At 43.7% G+C, this 23,465-nt stretch overlaps 1 protein-coding gene and 1 non-coding gene across 2 annotated transcripts in view; both read left to right on the top strand.

Annotated features, from left to right (window-relative positions):
• VPS13B (vacuolar protein sorting 13 homolog B) overlaps positions 1–23,465 on the top strand; it is an 809,204-nt gene that overhangs the window by 654,840 nt on the left and 130,899 nt on the right. Inside the window, exons 36-37 of the mRNA XM_004697697.2 lie at positions 1,395–1,602; positions 1,978–2,162. Of these exons, the coding sequence (XP_004697754.1) occupies positions 1,395–1,602; positions 1,978–2,162 (393 nt within the window). The remainder of the gene's footprint in view (positions 1–1,394; positions 1,603–1,977; positions 2,163–23,465) is intronic.
• On the top strand, positions 1,867–1,946 carry LOC115868802. The gene has a single exon (XR_004045785.1). It is a non-coding gene; the product is annotated as a small nucleolar RNA SNORD55/SNORD39 (small nucleolar RNA).

The raw sequence follows: 23,465 nt of genomic DNA, 5'->3' as shown, positions 1-23,465 counted from the left end.
AGATGGAACGTTCTGGGCCATCCCCAGTCCTCCTCTCCCCAGCTCCTGGACTTATCTTGACTCTCCAGCACTTCAGCTGCCATCTGGTGTGAGCACTGTCTCTGTGTGTTTTTATTCATTGTTCGGCGGGTTAGCTGTTGGGGGAGTAAATGAGAACCTGAACTCACTTGGCCATCTTGCTCTGCCTCCTGTAGACTTCTTCAATGACAAACTAGTAAACCTGTCCCAAGTAAAGGAGCCCTGGTCATGTAGAGTACGAAGTGTATTACCTTTTGCCAAGGCAACAAGGTAATCCCACATTAAAAAACAAGGAGCAGAACAAAAACCAAGTGTATCAACTCTACGTTCTAAAATCACTACCTCTCACCTGTGTAAAGGCTGCAACACAGAATCCTATTCCCCATCTCAACTTTCCACCTAGCTCAGTTTTTCCACATCCAGTAAAAAAACAGATGGATGAGAAGAGAGTAGACTTGGCACCTGAGCACTTTCACTTCTGGGTCCCTTCATTTCAGACACCGGGCCTGTGCCTGGGGTCTGAAGTGCACCTGTGGGGTTTAGTGTTATTTTCCTCTGCTTCTGTCTATTGTTTTGTCTTTTCAGTGCCATATGGTTCTTTTAACATTAATAGTTGTATTGTCTTTATCAAATATGCAACACAATTTGACATTATAAAATATTTGATCATCTGGCATGTATCGTTAATGAATCATTAGTCACTTAATCACCCTGGTCCTGCTCCTGCCTTAGGCGAATATTTTTCACATTCACAAAAAGGGAAACTTGATCCTCCCTTTCAGAGGAAATGGCAAGTCCTTTGGTCCTGACACCCTCCTCCTGTAGCGCCTGTGCCATCCACTCTCAGGGGCTGTGCCTCTTCTCACTGAACACAGAATTGTGGAGCCTTCTAAGTTCAGGTTCACTGAGCTTATTTCTTCTCTTTGCCTTTGAGAAGTAAAAATGAAAACACTTCAGAGGTGCCCATTTATTCCCCTGACAAAGGGGGTAGGAAGCTATTAACATTTTGGCCTGGAGGCGCTTCCTTACCTTCTCTCAGACTAATAGGTATTCTTTCCTTCCTACCTAATTCAAGCCTCTTGGGTTCCTAAGCATTACTTCACATCAGCATACTTTCATCATTCATCCAGCATTGGAGTGTTATTTGCCCAGTATATGACGTAATTGATTTTCTTGTTCTTATGTATTTACTTAAGTAATAGGATTTCATCTGGTAGGTCGTTTATTTCTTAGCAATTATAAATAGTTTAGCTAGTGTCCGTCATTAAACTGAGCATAATTGCAATATTACATTAATTCACATATGATTGTGCCTAATTACCTTCTTGAACTGTTTGTGTTTCAAAGGCACTAACCTTTTTCATATGGTTTTAAAGGTCTTCTGGGGTCAAGAGCATTTGAATTGTTTAGTTCTTCTACGTGAGCTCCTTAATGGATACCTCAGTGAGGAGGGAAATTTGGACATGCATGGTTCTCAGCCAGAGCCTTCAATGTCATCTCCTGTGGAAAATAATCAAAACTTTAAAAGTGCACAAAGTTCAGATGATCTACGGACCGGCCTGTTTCAGTATATACAAGATGCTGGTAAGTAGCGCACGCGCGCGCGTGTGTGTGTGTGTGTGTGTGTGTGTGTTAAACACACATAAATCACTTGAAAAGTACTAAGTCAATACTTGCAGCTCAAAATAGTATGTTATCATTCCATCTCATTTAAAGGAAAATTCTTGATTTCTTTCTCTCCCTAACCATATAAAAATTATCAACCAGCTTCTTTGCATTCTTTGCTTTTATCCTTGTAATGGTACTTTGGTTTAATAAGCCAACCTATTCCCCTTTAAAACATATACTTGTGCATGATGACACCTCAATAATTCTGTAAATCCCCATTTGCACAGTGGGGAAGCCAACCTTAAATAAATAAGCACATACTCCATTAATAATTGTGGTTCCACTTGACAGAACCTTTGAAACTGCCGAGTGCCTATGAAGTGTTGTTTTACAACGAAACAGAGGAGAGTCCGGGCATGATGTTATGGAGATATGCAGAACCGCGCGTGCTCACCCTTGTGCGCATCACTCCTGTGCCCTTCAACACCACCGAGGATCCAGACATCAGCACGGCCGACCTTGGAGATGTGCTGCAGGTATGTAAGAGCTATTCGTTTGAAAATGAAAACACTGTGAGGATGTGTGATAATATACAGAAGGGTACATGTTTGCATCATATCTGTTTCTTCCATCAACCATCCACACACACGCACACACATACACACAATAGAACTTTTAAGTAATGGAATCCTGTCATTAAGGTTCATGATACACGGCCATTTCAAGAGTTCTCAGTTCTATTCTTGGAACCCTTGAGGACAGGTTACCTAATCTTCAACTATAAAGGGACAAGCAGGTGTCATTCATGCACCAGACTCTTTGTGTTTCCCATGTGCTCACACCCCAGAGTTTCATGGGAAATGAACATGCCCATGTAAGGCCATACAGTGGGATGATGCTACTTTTCATTTCTTTTCCAGAGTGAAAAAATGGCCTTGGGGCTTAAGGTGGGCTGATAGGAAAACCATCTATCTAACCAGCAGTCATGTTTTCTACAATTGTGTGAAAGTTGTTGGGTAGAATATTGTTCTGCTTATTAATATTCTAATGATTCCAATTCCTCCTAAACTGTACTTCTTTCCTTGTCTCCCACTGATTTGCAAGTGGCATAACCATGCACTCCAAATCTCGGCATTTCCTCCCTGTCCCAGGACTGGGGGTGGGCCTCAGTGGTGGACCCAGCTCTCTGGTTCGTAGTCTAGGGACAAGGCAAACTGGTGACGTTGTTTCCTCTGCTGGTCTGATTTGAGGCCAAGCTCCCATCATTCGCCGTCAAAAGGAGGCCTGGTGGCTTAGTGGTTACCTGTTGAGCTGCAAACTACAAAGTCAACATTTTGAAGCCACAAGCTACTCTATGGAAGAAAGATAGGGGCTTTCTGCTCCCATACAGAGTGACGGTCTCATAAATGCACAGGGGCAGTGCTACCCTGTCCTAGAGGGTCGCTGTGAGTCGGCATCGACTCAGTGGCAGTGGGTGTGGTATGGTATGGTATGGTATGGTATGGTATGGTATGGTATGGTATGGTATGGTATGGTATTAAACGGGGCATCCAAGGTAGGAAGTGCATTCACTGGTGTCACGTTGTTCATCTTCTCATTGCCATTAGTGGTTAGGAGGACTAACTAGAGCCAGAATGCCTTGATTACATTTTTGGCTCGGCTACTTGCAAACCTTAGGCAAATAACCTCTCAGCCTTGGATTTTTTTCATCAGTAAAATGCAGTAATGATATTGTGTAATAAATATAAAAACATATATTTTCACGTTCCTGGCCACAGAGAGTGCTATGTATATATGAACTAATTCCATTATCCTTTCATTCTATTTTTCTATGAACTTTTTGTTGACGCCCCTTCATATTAGCACTGCGCTTACTACCACACCCTTGTCTATATGCCTTTCATAAAGTAAGTGCCCCCGTGAGACCAGGGAGATCTGATGACATAGCAGACCAGCTGGAATGGCGTGGAGAACGGGGTGGGATCAGGAGCAATTCCCTGACCCAGGCAGGGGGCTGGGCAAAGCACTGGCTAAAGGGAACCCGGTGGGGGGTGGGGGTGGGGCATGGGGGGTGTCAGCAAGTAGAGGGGCAGTCATGTTTGATACCTTGGAGAGATGTGGGCAGGGCTTAAAGACAAGAATCCTGGCTGAAGAAGCAAGTCCAAGTTGAAAGAAAGATCTCCATCCCAAGTCGACGGAATGGGCTGGAAGGGCAGAGCAAGACTGACTGCAAGTCTTCCCTGGTGCCAGGCAGCCCAGCCCCTCCTGCTCCTCTTCCCCTGACTGGGAGCAGGATTGGTCCCAGGGCTGGGGTGGCCTCAGCGGTGGACACAGCTCTCTGGTTCGCAGTCTAGGAACAGGCAAACTGTTGACGTTGTTTACTGGAGCCTCTGTTCAGGACAGAAAACATGAAGCATGAGGCACAGGCCAGAATCAATATGGCAACCTTTCCCTCGAGGGCTTGCAGTGCTGGCCCCTGAGCACGCTCCTGGGCATTCCGAGGGAGATAAGACGCCGCTCCTCTCTGAGGGGCTCCTCAGTCGAGTGGGCAAGTGTCTGGGATTTTACACTAGCAGGGTCTCCTCATTTTGACTTTCAGAATCATTCTCCTGCTATGTGCATGTGGTGACCTCTAGGTCTGTTTAAAGTAGTGGTTCTCAACCTTCCTAATGCTGTGACCCTTTAATACAGCTCCTCATGTTGTGGTGACCCCCCAACCATAAAATTATTTTTGTTGCTACTTCATAACTGTAATTTTGCTACTGTTAGGAATCATCATGTAAATATCTGATAGGTAGGATGTATTTTCATTGTTACAAATTGAACATAATTAAAGCGTAGTGATTAATCACAAAACTATGTAATTATATATTGTAAAATACTTATTTCTAATGACAAATAAATGAAATTTGTCTCAAAGCATGGTGTAGCAGTCTTAATATAACAACAGTAAACTGCATTGCTACATTTTGGACAGTATGCGTAAAAAGCCAATGTCAGTGTGAAGGTTGAGATAGCTTCTTTCTCACCAGATCAGCATATCTGCATGTGGACAGTCCTGCCTGGAGACAGATAGAGGAGTGGTGTGTCGGTTCCTAAGACCATCAGAAATGTGTTTTCCGATGGTTTTAGGTGACCCCTGTGAAAGGGTCATTCAACCCCCAAAGAGGTTGTGACCCACAGGTAGAGAATTGCTGGTTTAGAGCAAGGCTAGGGAACCTTTGCTCTGCCCAGAGCTGTTTGAATATTTTAACAGCATGCACAGGCCATCCTGGTCTGTTAGAGTAAACCAGCTTCTAACATCCATAGGAGAAATTGTACGGTTATAACATATAGAGATCATAGTAAAGTCATAGAAGACAGGAGAGATAGGAGAGTGAAATAAAGGAGTCAGACGCATTTTATGGTAGCATGATCTCAGCAGCCAGGTCCACGCAGAGAGAGGGAGGAGTGTCTCTCTTATTTCTTTCTTCTCTTTATTTCTGACCAAGGCCTATCTATACTTAAGGGCGTGATTACAGGTAACCACATACGTCACAGGAAGGGGCTGTACAATAGGCATATGCATCACAGGAAGGGGATGAGTTAGGGGTGTACATGCAATAGGAAGGGGAGGGATTAGGGGTACACATGTGACAAGATGGGGGGACCCTAGACTCAATATGGCAGCCTAACCTTGGTCATCCTTGAGTGGGCTCAACCTTGCCTCTGAGCCCTCCTTCAAGGGAACAATCCACTATCCTTATTAGAAGGGAGTGGGTCCTACTTAGGGTGGGATAGACTATACAGTCTGATTGCTCTATATCAGGGGTCCTCAAACTACAGCTCACGGGCCTCACGGCCTGCCGGGTGTTTTTGCCCCATTTTGTTTTTTTACTTCAAAATAAGATACGTGCAGTGTGCATAGAAATTTGCTCATAGTTTTTTTAAAACTATAGTCCAGCCCTCCAACGGGTCTGAGGGACAGTGAACTGGCCTCCTGTTTAAAAAGTTTGAGGACCTCCGCGTCTAGATGGCTGACAACCCTTAGGGAGAACCACCTCTGACCTGCTCGCATTGACCTCCAAGTGGATAGTCCTTTACTAAGTGTAGCAAGCAGCGTCTTCGGTTTAACATATATTTGGGGGAGACAACTTGGGAGAAATCTTTCTGTATCCCACTGGTCAAACATTTCACTAACTCACCCAGAATGTGATGGCCAGATCTGCCCCTTTGGTGAGGTGTGTGACACTGGCTGGTGCTGATGGTTTCGTGGGCCAGACAATTCCCCAGCCCTGGTTTAGAGGCACAACTCAAATAACAGCTGATGCTGACTTGCAGGGAATTTATGAAAGGAATGCCCGTAGGCAACGTGTCGTGATGAAGGTAAACATGGGATTTGTAGTCTGGGGTCCCTGGGTAGCACCGGCAGTTTTTATTCAGCTACTAACCAGAGCTTGGCAGTTCAAACCCACCCAGCAGCGCCACAGAAGCAAGGCCTGGCAGTCTACTAACATAAAGGTGACGGCCAAGAACATTCGGTGGTGCTCACTTTTGCGCTGTAACACAGACCTCCCCGAGTTGGACTTGAATAGTCAGAAAAGGGTTTTTTGTTTGTTTTGTTTTTCAGTCACTATAAGCTAACCTTTGTTCCCTTTGAGCCTCGATTTCCTCACCTGAACAGAGATGCTAATACTGCCTACCTTTCACGGGTGTTTTGAGGATTGAATGAGCTATAACTAAAGCACTTAAGTAGATACCTTACACAGGCTGAGCTCTTAAATTAAATTCCTTCTATCTTTTCCTCCCTCACATGCAAATTCTAGGCCAGGCTTGATGGAATTCCAGCCTCTAACCCTCCTTCCAGCCCTATCTTTCCAGCATTTTTAGAGGAATGGCTAGGTTGTATCCCTTCCTTGACAGAAACCTTTCCCCACCCAGCTTGGCCTTTGAAATCCTTATACAGGATCTACACTCTAGCCCACATGGGCGACTCACGCTTCCCCAAACCAGCCTGTGCTATCCGCTTCCACATCGCTTCCTCTTCTATGCCTGTGGAAATCTGGACCCCACTTCCAGAAGAGCTGAAATGCCATATAGACCATGAAAGTCTCTCCTGGGTGCCATTCCACACCGCCCTCCGCTGAAGCCCTCAGGCACTACTTGGCACCATTTTATGATATTTCTTACTCTATTCCATACCCAGTCTCCCTCCTGGAGTATAAGTTTACAAAGGAAGTGATCCTGTCTAATTTGCCAGTATGTCCCTTACAGCAGTCAGTGCAGAAGAGATGGCCTGTAGACACAGCAGCCAGGTGACTGATGGCATCCACGTCCCTATTTTCAGTGATTCGAAATACTGCGTCATGTGCCATTACTTTATGGACCTCATGAACGCTGGGTCTTAGAAACGGAAACCTGTCTGGGATGTCTTGTGTCCTCTGCCCCAAACTCGCTCTGATGCCGTTGTGTGGCGCAGGCCCTCGGGGAGATCATCGTCTCCTCTGCCAAGGCAACTGCCCCTGGGACAGCAGCCAGTGCTGCCATACAAAACGAGATTCATCTCCTTGGCGTTAGCCCTAAGACAGGATCAAACAGGTGACTCTTTAGAATCATTTCGTTCATTAAAAAACAGATCATCCATTTTAAAACCTTTTCTTGTGACTTGAGTGAAAGCTCACAAAGCAAATGAGTTTTCCATTCAACAGCTTATACTCTGTTTGCTTCGTGACTTTGGCAGCAATCTTCTCACTTCCTCCCCAGGTTCCTCGTTTCGATACGTCCGCCTCTTCTGCCCACTCCGCCTTCTGAGAAAGCGGACCCTACAGCTCAGTTCCACAGGCCAGTTGTCAGGAAAGCCTGTGAGAGGCAGACCTGGGGGAGGCAGAGAGACCCGTCCGAGGGAGAGAAGCGTCCTGTCCAACGCAGAAAGCTGGCCAGGCGGGGCAAAGCAGGGCAGCCCCATGGAGTGGCAGCTCTGACAGCCGTCCCTGTCACATCCCCACTGTATCTGTGGGGTGCTGCCACCGTGTGAGAGTGCTGGCAGAGACTTATAAGCACATGCCCCATATCATCAGAGGGAACTTACTTTGGGACGGTAATGAAAAATACAGAAAATGCATCTATAATATTAAATCCAACTAACCGCAGAATCTGAATAAAGACCCGAACTTAATATTCACAGAAAGCACAGGGGGCAAATGTATCACTTTACCAGGGTGTCCGTGGTGTGTGTGGTAGCAAGAAACCAGGCTCTGCGAGGCAAAAAGAGTGATCCCCCCACCAAAATGGGAGGAGCACTCTGTGGGGCCGGGACCGCAGCAACTGCCCGCCACTGCTTCTAAGGCATGCTGGCCTTCCCTCTCCCGCCGCCTCCTGTGGGCTCCTGGGGAAACACCCATGCTTCCAGACGATAACTGGTGGCTCCGTTCTTTAGGGTCACGACTGTTTCAGCCTTCCCCAGATCTGGCACAGTGCGTGTGCTCGTTCTCTCAGCTCTGCGTTCTTCCTGCTTCCATGCGCGTTTTCATTCCAGTGGCCACCACATTGGTAGAGCCTGTCAGTCAGTATGTGTCGGTGGGCCAACCCAGTTCTCATCTGTTCTCAAAGACCTCGGTGTGTATACTTGAGCATCACAGTACACGTTGTACCCTGAGCAGTAGTGGAGATCCCTGAAGGAACTCCAGCAGAGGAGAAGCAAAGTTCAAGATACCAAAAGGAAGATGAATATGGCTTTGCTTATAGGAAAGATAGAAGAACTCACCAGGAATTTTTTGATGCAAGAAGCAATAAGGGTACATATAAGATGCCTGAGTTTAAGTCAAGGAAAGGGGAAACGAGTTTCTTAATTTAAGGGGAAATTAACACAATTCAGCAAACACTGAATTACACAGCAGAAACTGAGATAGGCCCTTAAATTCGTATTGACACTTTCAGAAAATGTGAGTCTAATTACCAAATGAGGAAGTAGACATACCTTTCTTTTATTTGTATTCTGTTCCGTACCCGTTCTTAACAAATGACTGTTAATTGTTTGCTCTGTGTAGGATACTACAGCGTATAGACAGTGGGGAAATAAACAGAGAAAAGATCTGTCCCCACCTTCATATGGTTTACAGTCTCGTGGGAAAGATGGTCATTTCATATGCAACTCACACGATAGAACATATATGAAGATAGACCCATACTACTATATAGATGAGTACTCCTGTAGTTTGGAGAATTTTGACCTTTGAAGAATACGCTCAATTAATTAGAAATGAAATAACAAATTTGTTACCAAAGCTGCATGATGTCATAGCACTCACTTGCTCAGCTTAAAAGGCATTTTCAGGCTTCAGAATTGGCACTGCATTTTTACATGAAAAAAAATCCTGATTAGAGCCCTTGAAAGAGATCTCTGCGAGGATAATAGGAAGAGAAAGGACAACAGCCAGCTCGGTCATTTGTTTATTTCTGGTGGAGATGAAGAGCAATGAGCCAGAGAGATGAGTTCAGTTGTGCCCAGTTCACATCTGTTGATCCAATTCAAACGTTGGGGAAAGAGTTTTTAAAGTGACACTGATATGATTATGAAAACCAAGTGAAGCCACATGAGAAAATGATGGGAAGATTGGATACCTTGGTTTGTGCTGTTTTCTTATCTCAGTGTGCACTTGCAATCACTTTTGTTGGTGGGTGTTTTGCATCCTAGCAATGTCGGTGCTGTACGGTAAATCTCATTTTGTCCCAGGGCATGGCCATCACCTCTGTTTGACACAAGTGGGGAAACGGAGGCCAAGGGAAGTTAGTTAACTGGCCTGGAATCATAAAGCTTGTAAGTAGAGGAGCCAGATTTTCTTCTGAAGTCTTTCCCACTCCCAAATCCATGTGCTTTGCTCTATAAGTAAAAATGTGGGCGAATAATCAGTCCAGGCAATGAATGTAATGTGTAAGGATGATCGTGAGTCTTCACAAAATGTAGCAAGCAGGAACATGAAATTATTCTTTGTCTTTGAATTATTAAATCATGAAATAATGACCAAAGATATGCAAAGTACCTTAAAATAAATAAAGACACACAAGATGGATTGGGTATTAAGATATCCAAAGAAAGACTGTTTCCTTCTGAAGGAGTCTAGTCAGCTCTCCAAGCCTAGGGGGCATGCAGGCATGTGTAGGCAGAGGCCCTCCTTACAGCAGCCAGAGAAATGGTGCCCAAGTGTCTGCTTCACCTGGTAGCTAAATCCCCTTTATGGAGATGAATGTTGTAACTGTCAAATCTCTGTGTCTAACGTTCCAATCAGCCTACCAACGCAGCAACCTCCTTCCGAATCGCTCAGCTCCCAGGTCAGTCGGTCTACAAAGTATCGACACTGGTTGGACCAGCAACTGTGTGTCCTGCCTGCTTGGCAGATACACATCTCATGGTAAATATATCTCTCAGTCTGGTGAACTTCGTTAGCATGAGTCAGCATTTCTAGGTCTAGTCTGCGTAGGACATCACTGAAATTGTCTGAGACTGAGAGACCCCGGACAAGATTCTGAAGGTAGAGGTCGTTTTGAGACTGCCTCCAGCCCAGCACACTGGCCCTTCTCAGACGGCACCGCTCCTCTGCCAGGTGTCACAAACTTGCCCAAACAAACGCCTGCTCTCCTTACCCTGAAGCCTTACAGAGAGCAAAAAGAATGTGTGTATAGCCCGCAGTATGGCACCTTATACAATGAAAGACTCAGTGAATCACAGTTACAGTGCTCAATAAATACTCTTATTATTTTCATCCTAGCAATTGATCTGTTAAAGAACTTGGATTGTACTGTGTGAGACCAAGAAGTTGTCTTCTGAGAAGTCCTTTTTTGTGTTTATAGTCTGTTAATGTCATAATAACTGTGAAGAATGCTGGCTCTGCGTGTGATAAATGGAGTGTTTTCACTGACTGAGAACGGCTGCTGGAAGAGACACCACCCTCCCTGTAGCTGCAGGATCCGCTGCTTGCAGGCTCTAGGTTGCAGGCAGCAGGAACCCCTCTGAAGCCCACTCAGACCAAAGCACTGGGCTTTATTATACAGATTCAGTGGGGGGCCCTCAAGGCCAAGGGAAAAGGCAGTGAGGCCTCTGGAAGGTAGCTAGGACCCCAGGTAGTAGTCACCTGTTATTCCTTTTCCGTTTCTTTCCCTATGTTTGCTTTCTGCCTTTTTTCCCCCATAGTCTTCCCTTCAGCTAACCTCCCTGCTCGTCAGGCCACCTGGTCATTTCCCAGAGCTCCCAGGGTCACAGTTACAAGTCCATGTCTGGGTTCCCATGTAGTCTGGTGTCCAGAGCTCTCTGTCCAGTCAGCTGTGGCCACGGGGTCCAGGCCATGTTTCACTAACATAGCCATGAAATAGGGATGGTTGTGAGCATTCCACATGCCACCAAGGGGCCCTATGATGTGTCACGTCTTTCATTGGTCTCGCTTAACATCCCTTCCTGGATTTGCTGAAGTCATGGCCAGGACTCACTCCACCCTCTCAGCTGTAGCCTTCAGTCTAACTGACTGGATGGCCGCCACTGTGCTCTGTTCTGAAGGAAGTGTTGCTTTGGTCTGTTGCTTTGGAAGGAGATAGCCACTGCAGAGGAGTCTGGAAAGACTGCCTTACCCACCCACCCCCCCAAAAAGTATTGACTCCTTTGTGCTATGGTTTCCCCAGCTTTCCTTTTTGAAAATATTTGGCAGTGCCGTTTCTCTGTACACATCAAAGGCTCTCTGCATCTGGAGGAAAACCTGTGCCCCTGGTAGAATCCCTTGTTGTCCTCCCCTGCCATCCTCCCACAGTATAGGTTAGGCATGGTCCTCTGTCTTACAGACACATCTGAGACCAAGTCTTATCCCCTGAACTGCTGAAAAACAATGTTGCCTGGCTCTGGTCTCCAGTTCCACACAGTGACATTGAAGCACTTCGGCAACTTCCTAGACCCTGTAAATACTCCTCCCACTTCTAATGATGTCTAAGGGTTTTACTTCCAAAACAATTGAGTTGACAATGTAATGTGAAGTGTCTGTAACCTCCTGGGGATTTCATTATGTCCCGTTTTCTGCTAGCATTTTGTCTACATTCTTATCCACAGAGTGAATGGAAACTTCCTTCAATCGTCGGGTTGGGTGGGTCCTTTTCTTCTTCCTAATTATATGCAAAAAACAAAAATGTTCCCAGGCAGACAGTCATTCTCCACATTACTCAATAAATTAATAAGTAGACTTTTTGTACTTTAAAGTTGACTTTACAAGCTTCCTGATTTCTAAAGCATATGGACATGATAGGGAAAAGTTATGATATTATCGCATGGGTCACTATAGAAAGAGAATCCTTATGAGAGTTATTTGCAACCTAATATGAGTGGCCCCTTCCATGCACAGCTTAAAAAGAGTGGGAGGACGTGCTCCTGGGTGTTTCTTTTCAGCTGTGTTGGGCGGTTTTACTTATAGCTGCACATATGTTCCCAGAATCTTGAGCCGTTTTATTTTATAAGCACCTCCTGCCCACTGGCAGCTGTACTAATGTGTCCCAGAAGGCTTTGCTCCTATCCATCATCTTTAGGAGTGGTGCTCAAAGGCAGATATGAGATTCATTGTTGTTGAAATGCAAAGGTGGGAAGGACTTGGGGGCCTTGGGGAAGTAAGAGGTTGAGCCAGACTCTTAGGAAATAAAGGAAAGGGGAAAGTCCCCATAGTGCTCTGCAGAGTCCCATGAGTTCACCAGACAGAGTAATGACTGTTTGTAAATGATGGGTAACAGTGCTGGATCTGCTACTAAGTGTGTTGCCTCCAGAAGCCATTGCCTCTTCTTTGGGGGCAATGGGAAGGAACTTAGAGTATTCCCCAAAGACACACTTACTCATTCTGTCTTCATGGTGTTATAAGAGTATGAAAAACGGATGTCAGAATGTACTGAAAAGAGCTTGGCCCAAGAACTTTCAGGGTAACTCAGTAATAATACACAAAAGAGCACCTGGGCTAGGTGCCGTGAGACATACAAGGGTGGGCAGGGCTGACAGGAACCTGTGAGTTACCATGCGAGAAGCCAGAAACTCAAACCAGTTCCAACTCTTTGTGAGCAGTTGAGCAGGGTAGAACTGCCCTTTGGGCTTTCTGAGGCTGTCAATCTTTACAGAAACAGACATCCTCATATTTCTCCCCCAGGGCAGCCGGTGGGTTCAAACTGCTAACCTTGTGGTTAGCAGCCCAACTTGTTATCTACTAGGCCACCAGAGCCCATTGGAAACACCAGAGAAAGTACCTTTTATATAGAAAGCCTGACTGGAGAAATCAGGAAAAGACTTGAGGGATCTGTCCAAGCAGAGTAGGACTTCAGCAGACAAGAGTTGGTGGGGAAGGGTATGTGAACAGAGTTGATAGGAACAAAATTTCAGGATTGACTAAAAGAAAGCAGACCACAGGAGAAATGGTAAGTAACCTGGTCTAACTAATAACCTGTACACCGGTTATGCGGGTTTGGGATTAGTGAAGGGCTACTAAGTTACAGGCATGATGTGTTAGTATGTAGCCTTTGTATGGAGGGATACCATAACTCAAGTTCACTGCTATCAAGTTGATTCTGACTCAGAACAATCTTATAAAACAGAGTAAATCTGGCCCTCTGAGTCTGCCAGATTGTACATCCTTAGAGGAGTAGAAAGTCTCCTCTTCTTCCAGGGAGCAGCTGGTGCTTTCAAACTGATGACCTTGAGAGCAGCAGCCTATGCATAACCCATTGCACTGCAAGGGTTCTCCTATGGTGGAAAAAAGGGAGGGTATATGAGGGGGTATCCAAATAAAAAAAGATTTATTTTTCCTCCGAAGCTATATATTTAAACTTTTTTTTACAAAACAACCTATCACCTTCAAAGTACTCTCCATTACACTTAATACATTTGTCAAATCTACAGTTCCATTCTTGGAAACATTTTTCAAACTCATCTGTTTGGATAACTGACAGCACCTTCTTTGTTTGTTTGGTTTTTTTTCTTCATCTCATCTAAGCCATCAAATCACTCTCCTTTCATGTCCTTTATTCGTGGAAACAGAACCGAGTTGCACAGAGCCAGGTCAGGTCAGTAAGGTGCGTGGGGCAAGAGAGGCATGCTGTTTTCTGCCCAAAACTGGGACACTGAGATGGCTGTGTGAGCAGGGGCATTGTCATGGCAGTAAAACCAGTCCTCCGTCTGCCACAAATCATGCCTTTTTTGTTGTGCACACACACACACACACACACCCTGTTACTCAACCTTTTCAGAACTTCTAAATAGAAAGCTAACAGTCTGACTTGGTGGAACGAACTACGAGTTGACATGTTCATCCGTTCAGGAAGTTGATGGACATCCAGAACAAGGTTTGTCATCAATCAGCATTTCACCTTTTTTGATACAAGAAAACCTCTCGTGCACTTGAGTTTTTCCCATAGCGCTGTCCTTGTAAGCCGTGTACAAAATCACAACAGTTTCTGCGGCATTGTTCTCTAACAAAACAAAATTTCACAGCTGCATACTGTTCTCATGCATCAGCCATCACAAAAAATGAGGTTCGAATGAAACTGCTTTTATGAAAATATTTACTGTAACCAGAGCAAACCTTCCCAGGCTACACCACTGGGTGCACACTAACTCAGAACAAGATGCGAGATGCTCACCTAGCAGGAAAATTGCATACCATGGAAGCTCTGCTATGCCCAGCATAATTCTGGTTTTTTTTTTGGGGGGGGTACCCACTCATATACCTAGCTCCTCATTTTTTGTATTATGTCTATCCTTGTTCTAACTCTGCATTGTAGGTCTTGTGTCTCCTCTTTGAGGTTATGCTAACTCAAATTCTGAAGAGTTAAATAATTTCCCCCCAAGATTACACAGCCAGTCAAGGGAAAGAACCAAGATTCAAACTCTGTATGAACTATTTCCTATTTCTTCCATGTAGAGCATGGAGTCTGTATTTCATTAGCTAGGTGTTGAAGAACCATTGATAGCTCAAGACTGGAGGTAAATCCATCTCGCAGCCTGGTAGGGAGTAGATTAAAGTAAAGAATGGCCAGGCATGAAAAGCCTGCAAAGGCAGGACCTTCTCTTGAGAGGCGATGACCTAGCTGCAGTCGGGGCAGCAGGGAACATGGAGCGAAAGAGAGAGCTGTAGGGCCTTGTGGAGAAAGAGCCTTCAGTTCGCACCAACTCATAAGGAAGTTTACTGGAAAGGAGCAAGAGAAGTCAACGAAAAGAAGACTGCTCGAATTAAGCTCAAAGCATTGGATTGCTGACCGAAAGTTTGGCAGTTCAAACCCACCAGCCTCTCCACAAAAGAAGGATTAGTCTTGAAAGTTTACAGTCTCAGAAACACTATGTAAGGTCTCTGGAAGCCAGAATCAACTTGATGGCAGTGAATTTTGGTTATGGTGCTAGTTACACAGATTGTATCTGGTCCTGAAGTCAGCTCTGCTGAGGTGAATGTGGTTATATCCTCTTTAACCAAAATAAGAACGCTCACCATCTACAAAGCTCAAGGCCCTATCCTAGGCCTCTCTGAACAGGGCTTGAGTGCAAATACGATTTTAATTACAAGTTGAAGAATTTTACAGGCTCTCGAGTCATCATATCTGAATCCTTGGTTATGAATCCCAGCAGCCCAGTGCGCATCATGGAGCCTCCTAGATCTCCATCAACTCAAGCTAGGCTCAGATAGGAGAGACCAAAAGTACACAGTAGCAACAGCTTCACCAGAACAGAAGTTTATTTTCCTCTCAGTCACAAGGACAATCTGAAGGTAGGCAGTCTAGAACTTGAAGGCGAGGCTGAAAAATCCTCAGAACCTAAGCACTGTCCACCTCTTCCTGCTCTTGTTCCCAGCAACAGAGGTTTCCTCCAGGGTCCAAGAGAAGCTGCACAAGTGTCTTGAGTCTCCATCCTAACCATAGGAAGAGGAAAGGACCCCCAAAGAGTACACATCCCCCCTATAAGACTGCTCCTTGGAAATCACACCGTACACTGCTCCACTGCCAGTACACCCCACAGTCCAGAACAGAGTCACCTGGTCACACTTCGTTAAAAGGGAAGTGGGCACGCCTTTAAACATTTTAGGGACTCATTTGCTAAGGAAGGAACAAAAGCAAAGCAAAACTCACTGTCATTGAGTCCGTTCTGACCCAGAGCAACCCTGTGGGGTAGAGTAGAATTACCCCTGTTGGTTTCTGAGGCTGTAAGCCTCTGCAAGAGCAGTAAGTCGTATCTGTCCCCTGTGGAGTAGCTGGTGGGGTTTGAACCGCTGGCCTTGTGATTAGTAACCCAACCCACAACCCATTATACCACCAGGGATCTTGTTGCTAAGGAAGGAGGGGAGAAGAAATACGAGGAGACCCCAGCTCGTATGAAAAACCGTGGCTCTGAAGGAATTGTGTCCACGGTCTTGGCTATGCGGCCATTGCTGTGCCCCACTTCTGCGTCTTACCTGGTTGTCAAGTCTGTTGAGCAATCGATGGAGCAGTAAGAAAACTAGCTTTCTAGTTTACTAATGAGAACTCAACCGAGGCAGGATTTATAGGGGAAACTTAAGGAAGCAAAGGAGATATTTGAAATTTTTTTTAAAAGTTAGAAATGCCAGTGTTCTTTGCCCAACCACAAAGTAGGAGGTGGGGAAGGAATCTGTCAATAAGATGTGCTTTAAAAGCAAATGGAAACGTTTGCAAACTGGAAGAATACTGAAGTCCTTTTTGTCCTGTCACTTTATTTGGTGGTAGAAATTTTATTAGCCTATTTCTCTTTTCCTATTAAATACTCTCACATTAAAGGGGCGGGGAGGGGAGCCTGTCTTTCTGGAACTGAAGAACTTTGCTTAGCAATCAGAATGTGTTTGATGTTTACTGCTCACTATTAAAAATGTTTGGGGGATAACAATATGGAAGGATACTAAATTTGAATCAATGGCCTATGAACATTTAAAAAAATGTTTTATTCTCCCCAAGTGGAATCATTGGCCCTATCCCCACCCCGCAGGATTCACAAGAAAACCCATTATTCAGAAAGGACAGATGTAAGGAGGGCAACCGGGATCAGCTTTAGCCTCAGGCTGAGATCAGACATGCCTCCACCCTCAAAACTTCCTCACCCACTCTGACACCAGCTGCTACTCCCACAGCACTCTAGTGCTCAGCTGGGTTTGCTAATGCAATGCAATAGCCATCCAGGCTAGACTCACGACTTTGGGGTTTATTAGTGACCTTAGCAAGTTACAGTCGGGATCAGAAATGTTCAAGCTAACAGTGCTTTGGTCAGGATGGTCTCCTCTCTTCTGCTGTGCTCGTAGACTGGCCCTTGCCTTTCACCGGCAATGTTACAAAGCTCTTTAACACTGCTGATAAAACCCCCAGAGGATGCTCCACTCCACCATTGGTCTCAGCTAAAGGTGTTTGGCTGTAGCTCCATGCGTCAGCATACATGACTTCCCCAATTTCAGGCTCAAGGCCACCTCATTCTGAAAGCCAGCCTCCTGCCTCAAGACGCTCAGCTTGACATACTTCGTGGACCAGGAAGCCCGTGGCTATTTCTCATTCCCTGGCTCTGTGGTTGCCATTCTTCACCTTTCTGTCTCCTCGTTCTGGGAGGTTCTGTGCACAGGACTCTTGGGGTCCAAAGGATATGCTCAACTCCTGACTCTTCTTTCTTGAACTCACTAATATCTCCCTCCTGTGTCTGAGTTGACCCCCTTTGGGGGTCAAACAATCCTTTCACAGGGGTCGCCAATTCATAACAGTACCAAAATGACAGTTATGAAGTAGCAACAAAAATAATTTTATGGTTGGGGGGCTCACCACAGCATGAGGAACTGTATTAAAGGGTCGCGGCATGAGGAAGATTGAGAACCACTGGACTAAAGGGTGAAAGGATGGCGAAGAATGAGAAAGGAGGTTAGAAATTTCATTTGCACTTGATGCTGAGACATGAAGGAGTTGGCAGCAAGAGGATTTATTAGTACAGAGTTGAGTGAAAGGAAACATTCCATAAAGATAGGGGAAACCAGAGGCAAGAAGCCAGTTTAAATTTTTTAAATTCATGAAGATAACAAGCCTTATTGAGGGTTTGGGCTATTTCTATATGAGACATAGCAGCCAACAAGCTTTGGCAAATGGTAGCATACTAAAGGTAAAAAAGAACCTTGGAGAAAGACCCCCCCCACCACCACCACCTGAGGTTTTAGCATGGGAAGAAGTAGTCATTATTTATTTATTTTGCTTTCCTATTGATTGCCAGCTATCATGCTCAGAGGTTTACATACTTACCTCACTGAATTTTTACAATACTATAAAAACTGATTCCTGTTCACATTGTATATCTAAGGAAACTAAGACTCAGAGAGCTTAAGTTACGCTCCAAGGAGGTACCACTGGTAATAAAGAGCATTCGCGCTTCAGAACCTACCTTCTTCCCTGCGGGGACAGGTGTACACGTATATGTACCTCCACATACACAGCTAGAAAGAAGCTCCCGTCACATTGCGTTTGAGGTGCTTCAGGGTATCCTGCTTAACACCTCCTTCCTGAAGCACTTGCACATATGATGCATTCCTTAAGTTTAGCCAGTCCATGAGTAATTAGTCTTCCCCAAGCACAATTTTAAAAAAAATAAAATCACTTTTTGTGTTCCATCCAAATACTATATTGTATTTACCCTACAATGCACATTAGGTCGACACACAGAATCCAGGACAGATAAACCCCTCAGGACTAATAATGAGAGTAGTGATACCATGAGAGTAGGGGGAAGATGGGAGCAGAAGGGAGAGAAAGGTGGAACCAATCACAATGATCGATGTACATCCCCAGCGCCCACCCCCGAGTGGGGGGTGGGGGTGGGGGGTGTCAAATAACAGAATCATGGGTGAAGGGAGACAGTGGATGGTGTAAAATATGAAAATAAAAATAATTTATAAATTATCAAGGGTTCAAGAGGGTGGGGGAGGGAGGGGGGAAAAAAGGAGCTGATACCAAGGGCTCAAGTAGAAAGAAATTCTTATGGAAATGATGATGGCAACATGTGTACAAATGTGCTTGACACAATTGATGTATGGATTGTTATTAGACCTGTAAGAGCCCCCAATAAAATGATTTATTAAATTTAAAAAAACAATGTAAAGAAGCAATATCAGTTCATCAATACAAGTGGTTCATTCGCAGCTGAACTTTGGGTGAGAGGGTGCACATTGGGCTCCCTGGTGGTGCCATGAGTTAAACACTGAGCTGCTAGCTGAAGGATTGGTAGTTCGAATCTACCATCTGATTTATGGGGAAAAGATGAGGCTTTCTGATTCTGTGAAGATTTACAGCCCCCCCAAAACCCTAGAGAGCAGTTCTACTTTGCCCTATCGAGTTGCTGTGAGTTAGAACCAGCTCAATGGCAGTGGGTTTGGTTTTGGTTTTGATAATGCCTATTCATTATTTTTTATTATTAGAAAAAGTGTTCTGATTTCTGTCTCACTGCCTATACTATTAGTTAGTGGGAGAGGTCATCTTGCATTTTATAAAATTGATTTAAAACCAAAGCATGTGCCAGACAATTTCTCATCTCTATCTTGGTGTCAAAATATTTTGAAAGCCCAGACTTACATAAGTAAGTAACTACAGATGGCATCCTTTTTTTTTTTTCATTACTTTATCAGCCACAAAGTGTGAGTCACTGAGTAGATATACCCAGAATTCTGCCAAAGCAACTAAATAATATGTTGGTGTGAGGCTACTATTGGAAGGAATTTTGATAAGTGTGTTTCCTGGCTAAGAATTCTCGTGTATTATATATTGGACAAGAATGATCACTTATCCAACATAATTCAGGAAATGGCCTCTTTTAACTAGCTGAAGGAACTACTCATCAAAGGGCATTCTCAGGGAAGAGAGATGATGGATGCAGTTGTTCTTTATTTTTACGAGTCTCGCTACATATAAGCTGAAGCAGGATTCTCCAAGGACTCATTATCACTACAACCAGCTCTTGTAACACGGCTCTCAAACACCATTTTACTGCAATGATCTCAAAATATACATAAATTACTTTCACAGTTTTATCTTACATTTGTTGATTGAAAAAATATTTAGCCTTGAAAAAGTATTTGCTAAATAAGGCAACTCTGAGCAGCTATTTGGAACTAAACATTGATTTCATTCATCTTACCCATATTTTTGCCCTTTACCTTGACCTTTTGTTCCCCCTCCTCTGTGAAGAAAAATCAGTTCAACCCCGAATTCCAAACACTGGCCGGACAAGACCGTGTTCTCCCTGGCTGAATCATGGTATATCTGCATACTGTAGCAGTTTATTAGTTGCTTCTTATTTCATTAAAATTTTATTTCAAAAGTTGAGTATTGAAGTTACTGAATAGTTTTGATTTTTTTAACACTTTAAGAGAATCCAGCACTAACCTTGCCTATAAGTTGTTCTTGTTGATTGTTGTAGTGCATTTTAGTAGATTCAGAATAAAAAAATGAATCAACTTTCTAGCAATTCACCCTGTTGTAGATTTGACTTCATCGATGCACAGAACTCTGTATTTTTCCAGGCAATACTTTGATCTCTTTAAAATTGATACATGTTGAAAACCATTCCTATGTTGGTCATCAAGTATACCCTACACTATCATAAATATCACTGTTGTTAATTTAGTCCTCATGTTGTTATTGTTGTTGTTATTGCTTCCATCAATGAGTCACCCTAACGCATGGAGATGACAACAGAACAAAATGCTGCTGGTCCTGGTCTAGCGCTGTGATCAGGTGGGAATTGCACTGTTGGAATAGAGTTTTCTTTGGCTGATTGTGAAAGTAGATTACCAGGCTTGTCTTCCTGGTCTGTCTTAGTCTGCAAGCTTCACTGACAACTGTTCAGTGTCTTGGCAACACACAATCCACCGATGAAAAATAGGTGGTGGCAATTCATGAGGTATGTTGGCCAGCGATTAAACCTGGGTCTTCCACGTGGAAGGCAAGAATTCAACCACAGAACCACGACTATCCCCATAGTCAGTAACATCTATCGCATCTGCATCCCTGTCAAGAAAGCGGCACTATTTCCATAAGCCAAGTATATCCCTTGCCTCAATTCAGAACGATTGGAGCCCTTAACAAACGGAAAATTGAAGGTAGAAGGGATTTGTTTTATAGAAAGCCATGATTTCTCTGAAATCGATTCTTTTATAAAACGAGAAGCTTTATCACAAAGCATTTGTTTTCTAGTAGGGAAGCATGCTCAGCACTCCCATGTTGATGAGAAAATCTTGAAATCTTCTCTACACGTCTTTAAGAATCATTTGTCTTCCTGGTTTGGAGTTATACTTGTCCAGAGCAGCAAGTTGATGTCTATGTGACCTCCCAATGTCCTTTCCAGCTCTGTGATTCTCACACTAATGAATTCAAACAGAAAAGGATTATTGGACCAGAACTGGGAGTATCTGCAGAGCCAGCGTGTAGGAAAAGTTACAAAATACAGATGTCTGTCAGGGATGAGGTCCAACGGGAGGCGCAGGCCAGAATCAGAAATAGATATGTTATTGTACAAAAAAGAGAGAGAGAGAGAGAGAGAGAGAAAGGCTTTGAATTTGGCTTTGAGCCAGAAGGCTTTTCTTTAAATACTCAGAGCAAACTCCTAAGCCATAATATCCAGTTGAGGTGCAGGGAGCACTGTGGTTGAGGATATTTCATTGGGAAAAATCCTACTTCTGTACACCCAAGGGGATGCGGACCAGCTATGTTTCTCAGGCCATGCCAGGTCTTGTCTGCTAGAGAGCCTCGGTTCTGCATTTTTCATCCGGAAGTACACACATGCCAACATTCTTGGAACTGGTCAGTGTGGGCATAACAAGAACTAGAAATGAAAATCAAAACCTGTGAAATACTTTATAATTATATAAGATGCACAAAAGGACTGTTTGTATACCTTTTTATCCTTAAAAGTATGCTGGGCTTTTATTTATTAGGCACAAGAAAATCAACTCCAAAGTACATGTCAGTATTTCTCGTTTACTAGATTTCTAAGAATTGGTTATCATAGGCAAAGTTTGTTCTTTATGGTCTTTTCTCTCTCAAGACTGCCTTGTTCTGAGAATACTTCCCCCTCTTTGGCGGCAGGGTGAGGGAAGAGGATCAGAATGGGAAACACCCAAGAGGGCGCCTAATCATTCTGAGAAATGCAGTCGCCAGCGGGCTCCACTGGCGTGAGGGTGTTTCTCTCCACTCTGTTTTCTGCTGACTTTCTCTCTCTCCTTTCCATGAATCTCAAAAGAAACATTTGCCACCTAAAGGGAGTGAGGCGCTCTAAACAGCAAATTAGGTGTCTGTTGCTTTTGTTCTAGCCTAGAATGTGTTATAAATCTAACTAAATTTTCTAAAAAGCATTCCCCAAAGCTCAGTTTTCCACATTGCATTCTTTCTACATGATGATTCGCTTAGGAAGACACAGGTCACCCCCAAATAATGATGGTCAGTACAGCCAGAAATCCTATCTGTAACATCATGAAGAATGAGCTAGTCATTCCAACCCGAAAAAGCACCTCTCCGTAGATTTACTAAGAGATGATTTTACAAGCCTTGGGAAATTTTAGGTATCTGTTAGAGGCTTCTTTGTTCCCTTATCCACCTGAAGCCTGGAAACACAAAGGCATAGAGCTGTGGGGTTGATATTTTCCAGGACAATGTGAACAGACATATTTTCTAACACCCCGTGGTTCTTCTTAACGGTAAATCAGGGAAATAGAAGGTAAAGCGTGGTTGGCACTAAGCCACTGTAAGTCGTGATTTAAAGCAAACTTGACATGACAGACAAGAGGAAAAGAATCATGACAATGTCAAAGACATTTACTTTCCCTTGCAATGGAATATAAATCTTCTGTTTCTGAATGTTCCTTCCCTTTCTTTTCTTTTGCAATCCACTTGGGGGCTATAGTGTTGAGATGTTTACTTGAGAAAAGATAGAGTTTATTCAGTTTGAGTTATCTTATCTTAGAAATAAATAACTTGCATATTTTATTCTTATAAACAAAATTTCATACATATATATTGGCAAAATTTAATGGTTCTTTCTTGATTTCTTAAGCTCATTTTCAAATGCAATATGTATATATATATTTTTTAAACAGACACTCTACATTGGTTTGTGCCACTTATGCCATCATTTCTTGTAAATTTGACATGTAACCATTTACATTTAGTATAATGGCATATATTTTGTACTCACCATGATATGATGTTTCCAAGATAAAGAAGGCCTTAAATTGAACCCTAAAAAGACCAAGCATGTCTTATATGTATATAAAATTAAGTTATATAGTTGCTCTTTTTTGACTCTTCTTCCGAGAAGCCTTCCCTGATATCTTTTCTCTCCACTTAGACTAGGAAAGTCGTCCCTCTTTTAGAAACCCATGTTAACCTGCTGTTATTTGTATTGGAGGTTCCCCTCTTGGCCAGGGGCTTCTTGTGGACTGTGCTTGTATGATATTTATCTGTGATTGCCAGCTCTCTTACCATAGTGCCTCATGGTTATTGAGTACAACTGAGTAAAAACTTGAAAGAAATAGAATAAGGTCAGTTTAATGCATCCAGACTGTCTGCTAAAAGTAGTTCCCAGTCTCCATAATCATGATGGGCTGGATCTCTTCTCAGTCACTGATGGTTGCCCGATCGAGTTCTAATTCTGTTAACAGAATTGTTAAGGGGCTGTTATCACTGGTTGTTGTATTTTGTTTCCTTTTTTTCAATCATCTTATTGGGGGCTCATACAGTCTTATCAAAATCCATACATACATCCATTGTGTCAAGCACATTTGTACATTTGTTGCCGCCATCATTCTCAAAACATTTGCTTTCTGCTTGAGCCCTTGGTATCA

Source organism: Echinops telfairi, unplaced genomic scaffold, assembly GCF_000313985.2.
Source record: "Echinops telfairi isolate 266 unplaced genomic scaffold, ASM31398v2 ScPeMD7_1;HRSCAF=3_0, whole genome shotgun sequence".
NCBI lineage: Eukaryota > Metazoa > Chordata > Mammalia > Afrosoricida > Tenrecidae > Echinops > Echinops telfairi.
Note: the sequence above shows the minus strand (reverse complement) of the source record. Positions and strands in the feature narration are given on the sequence as shown.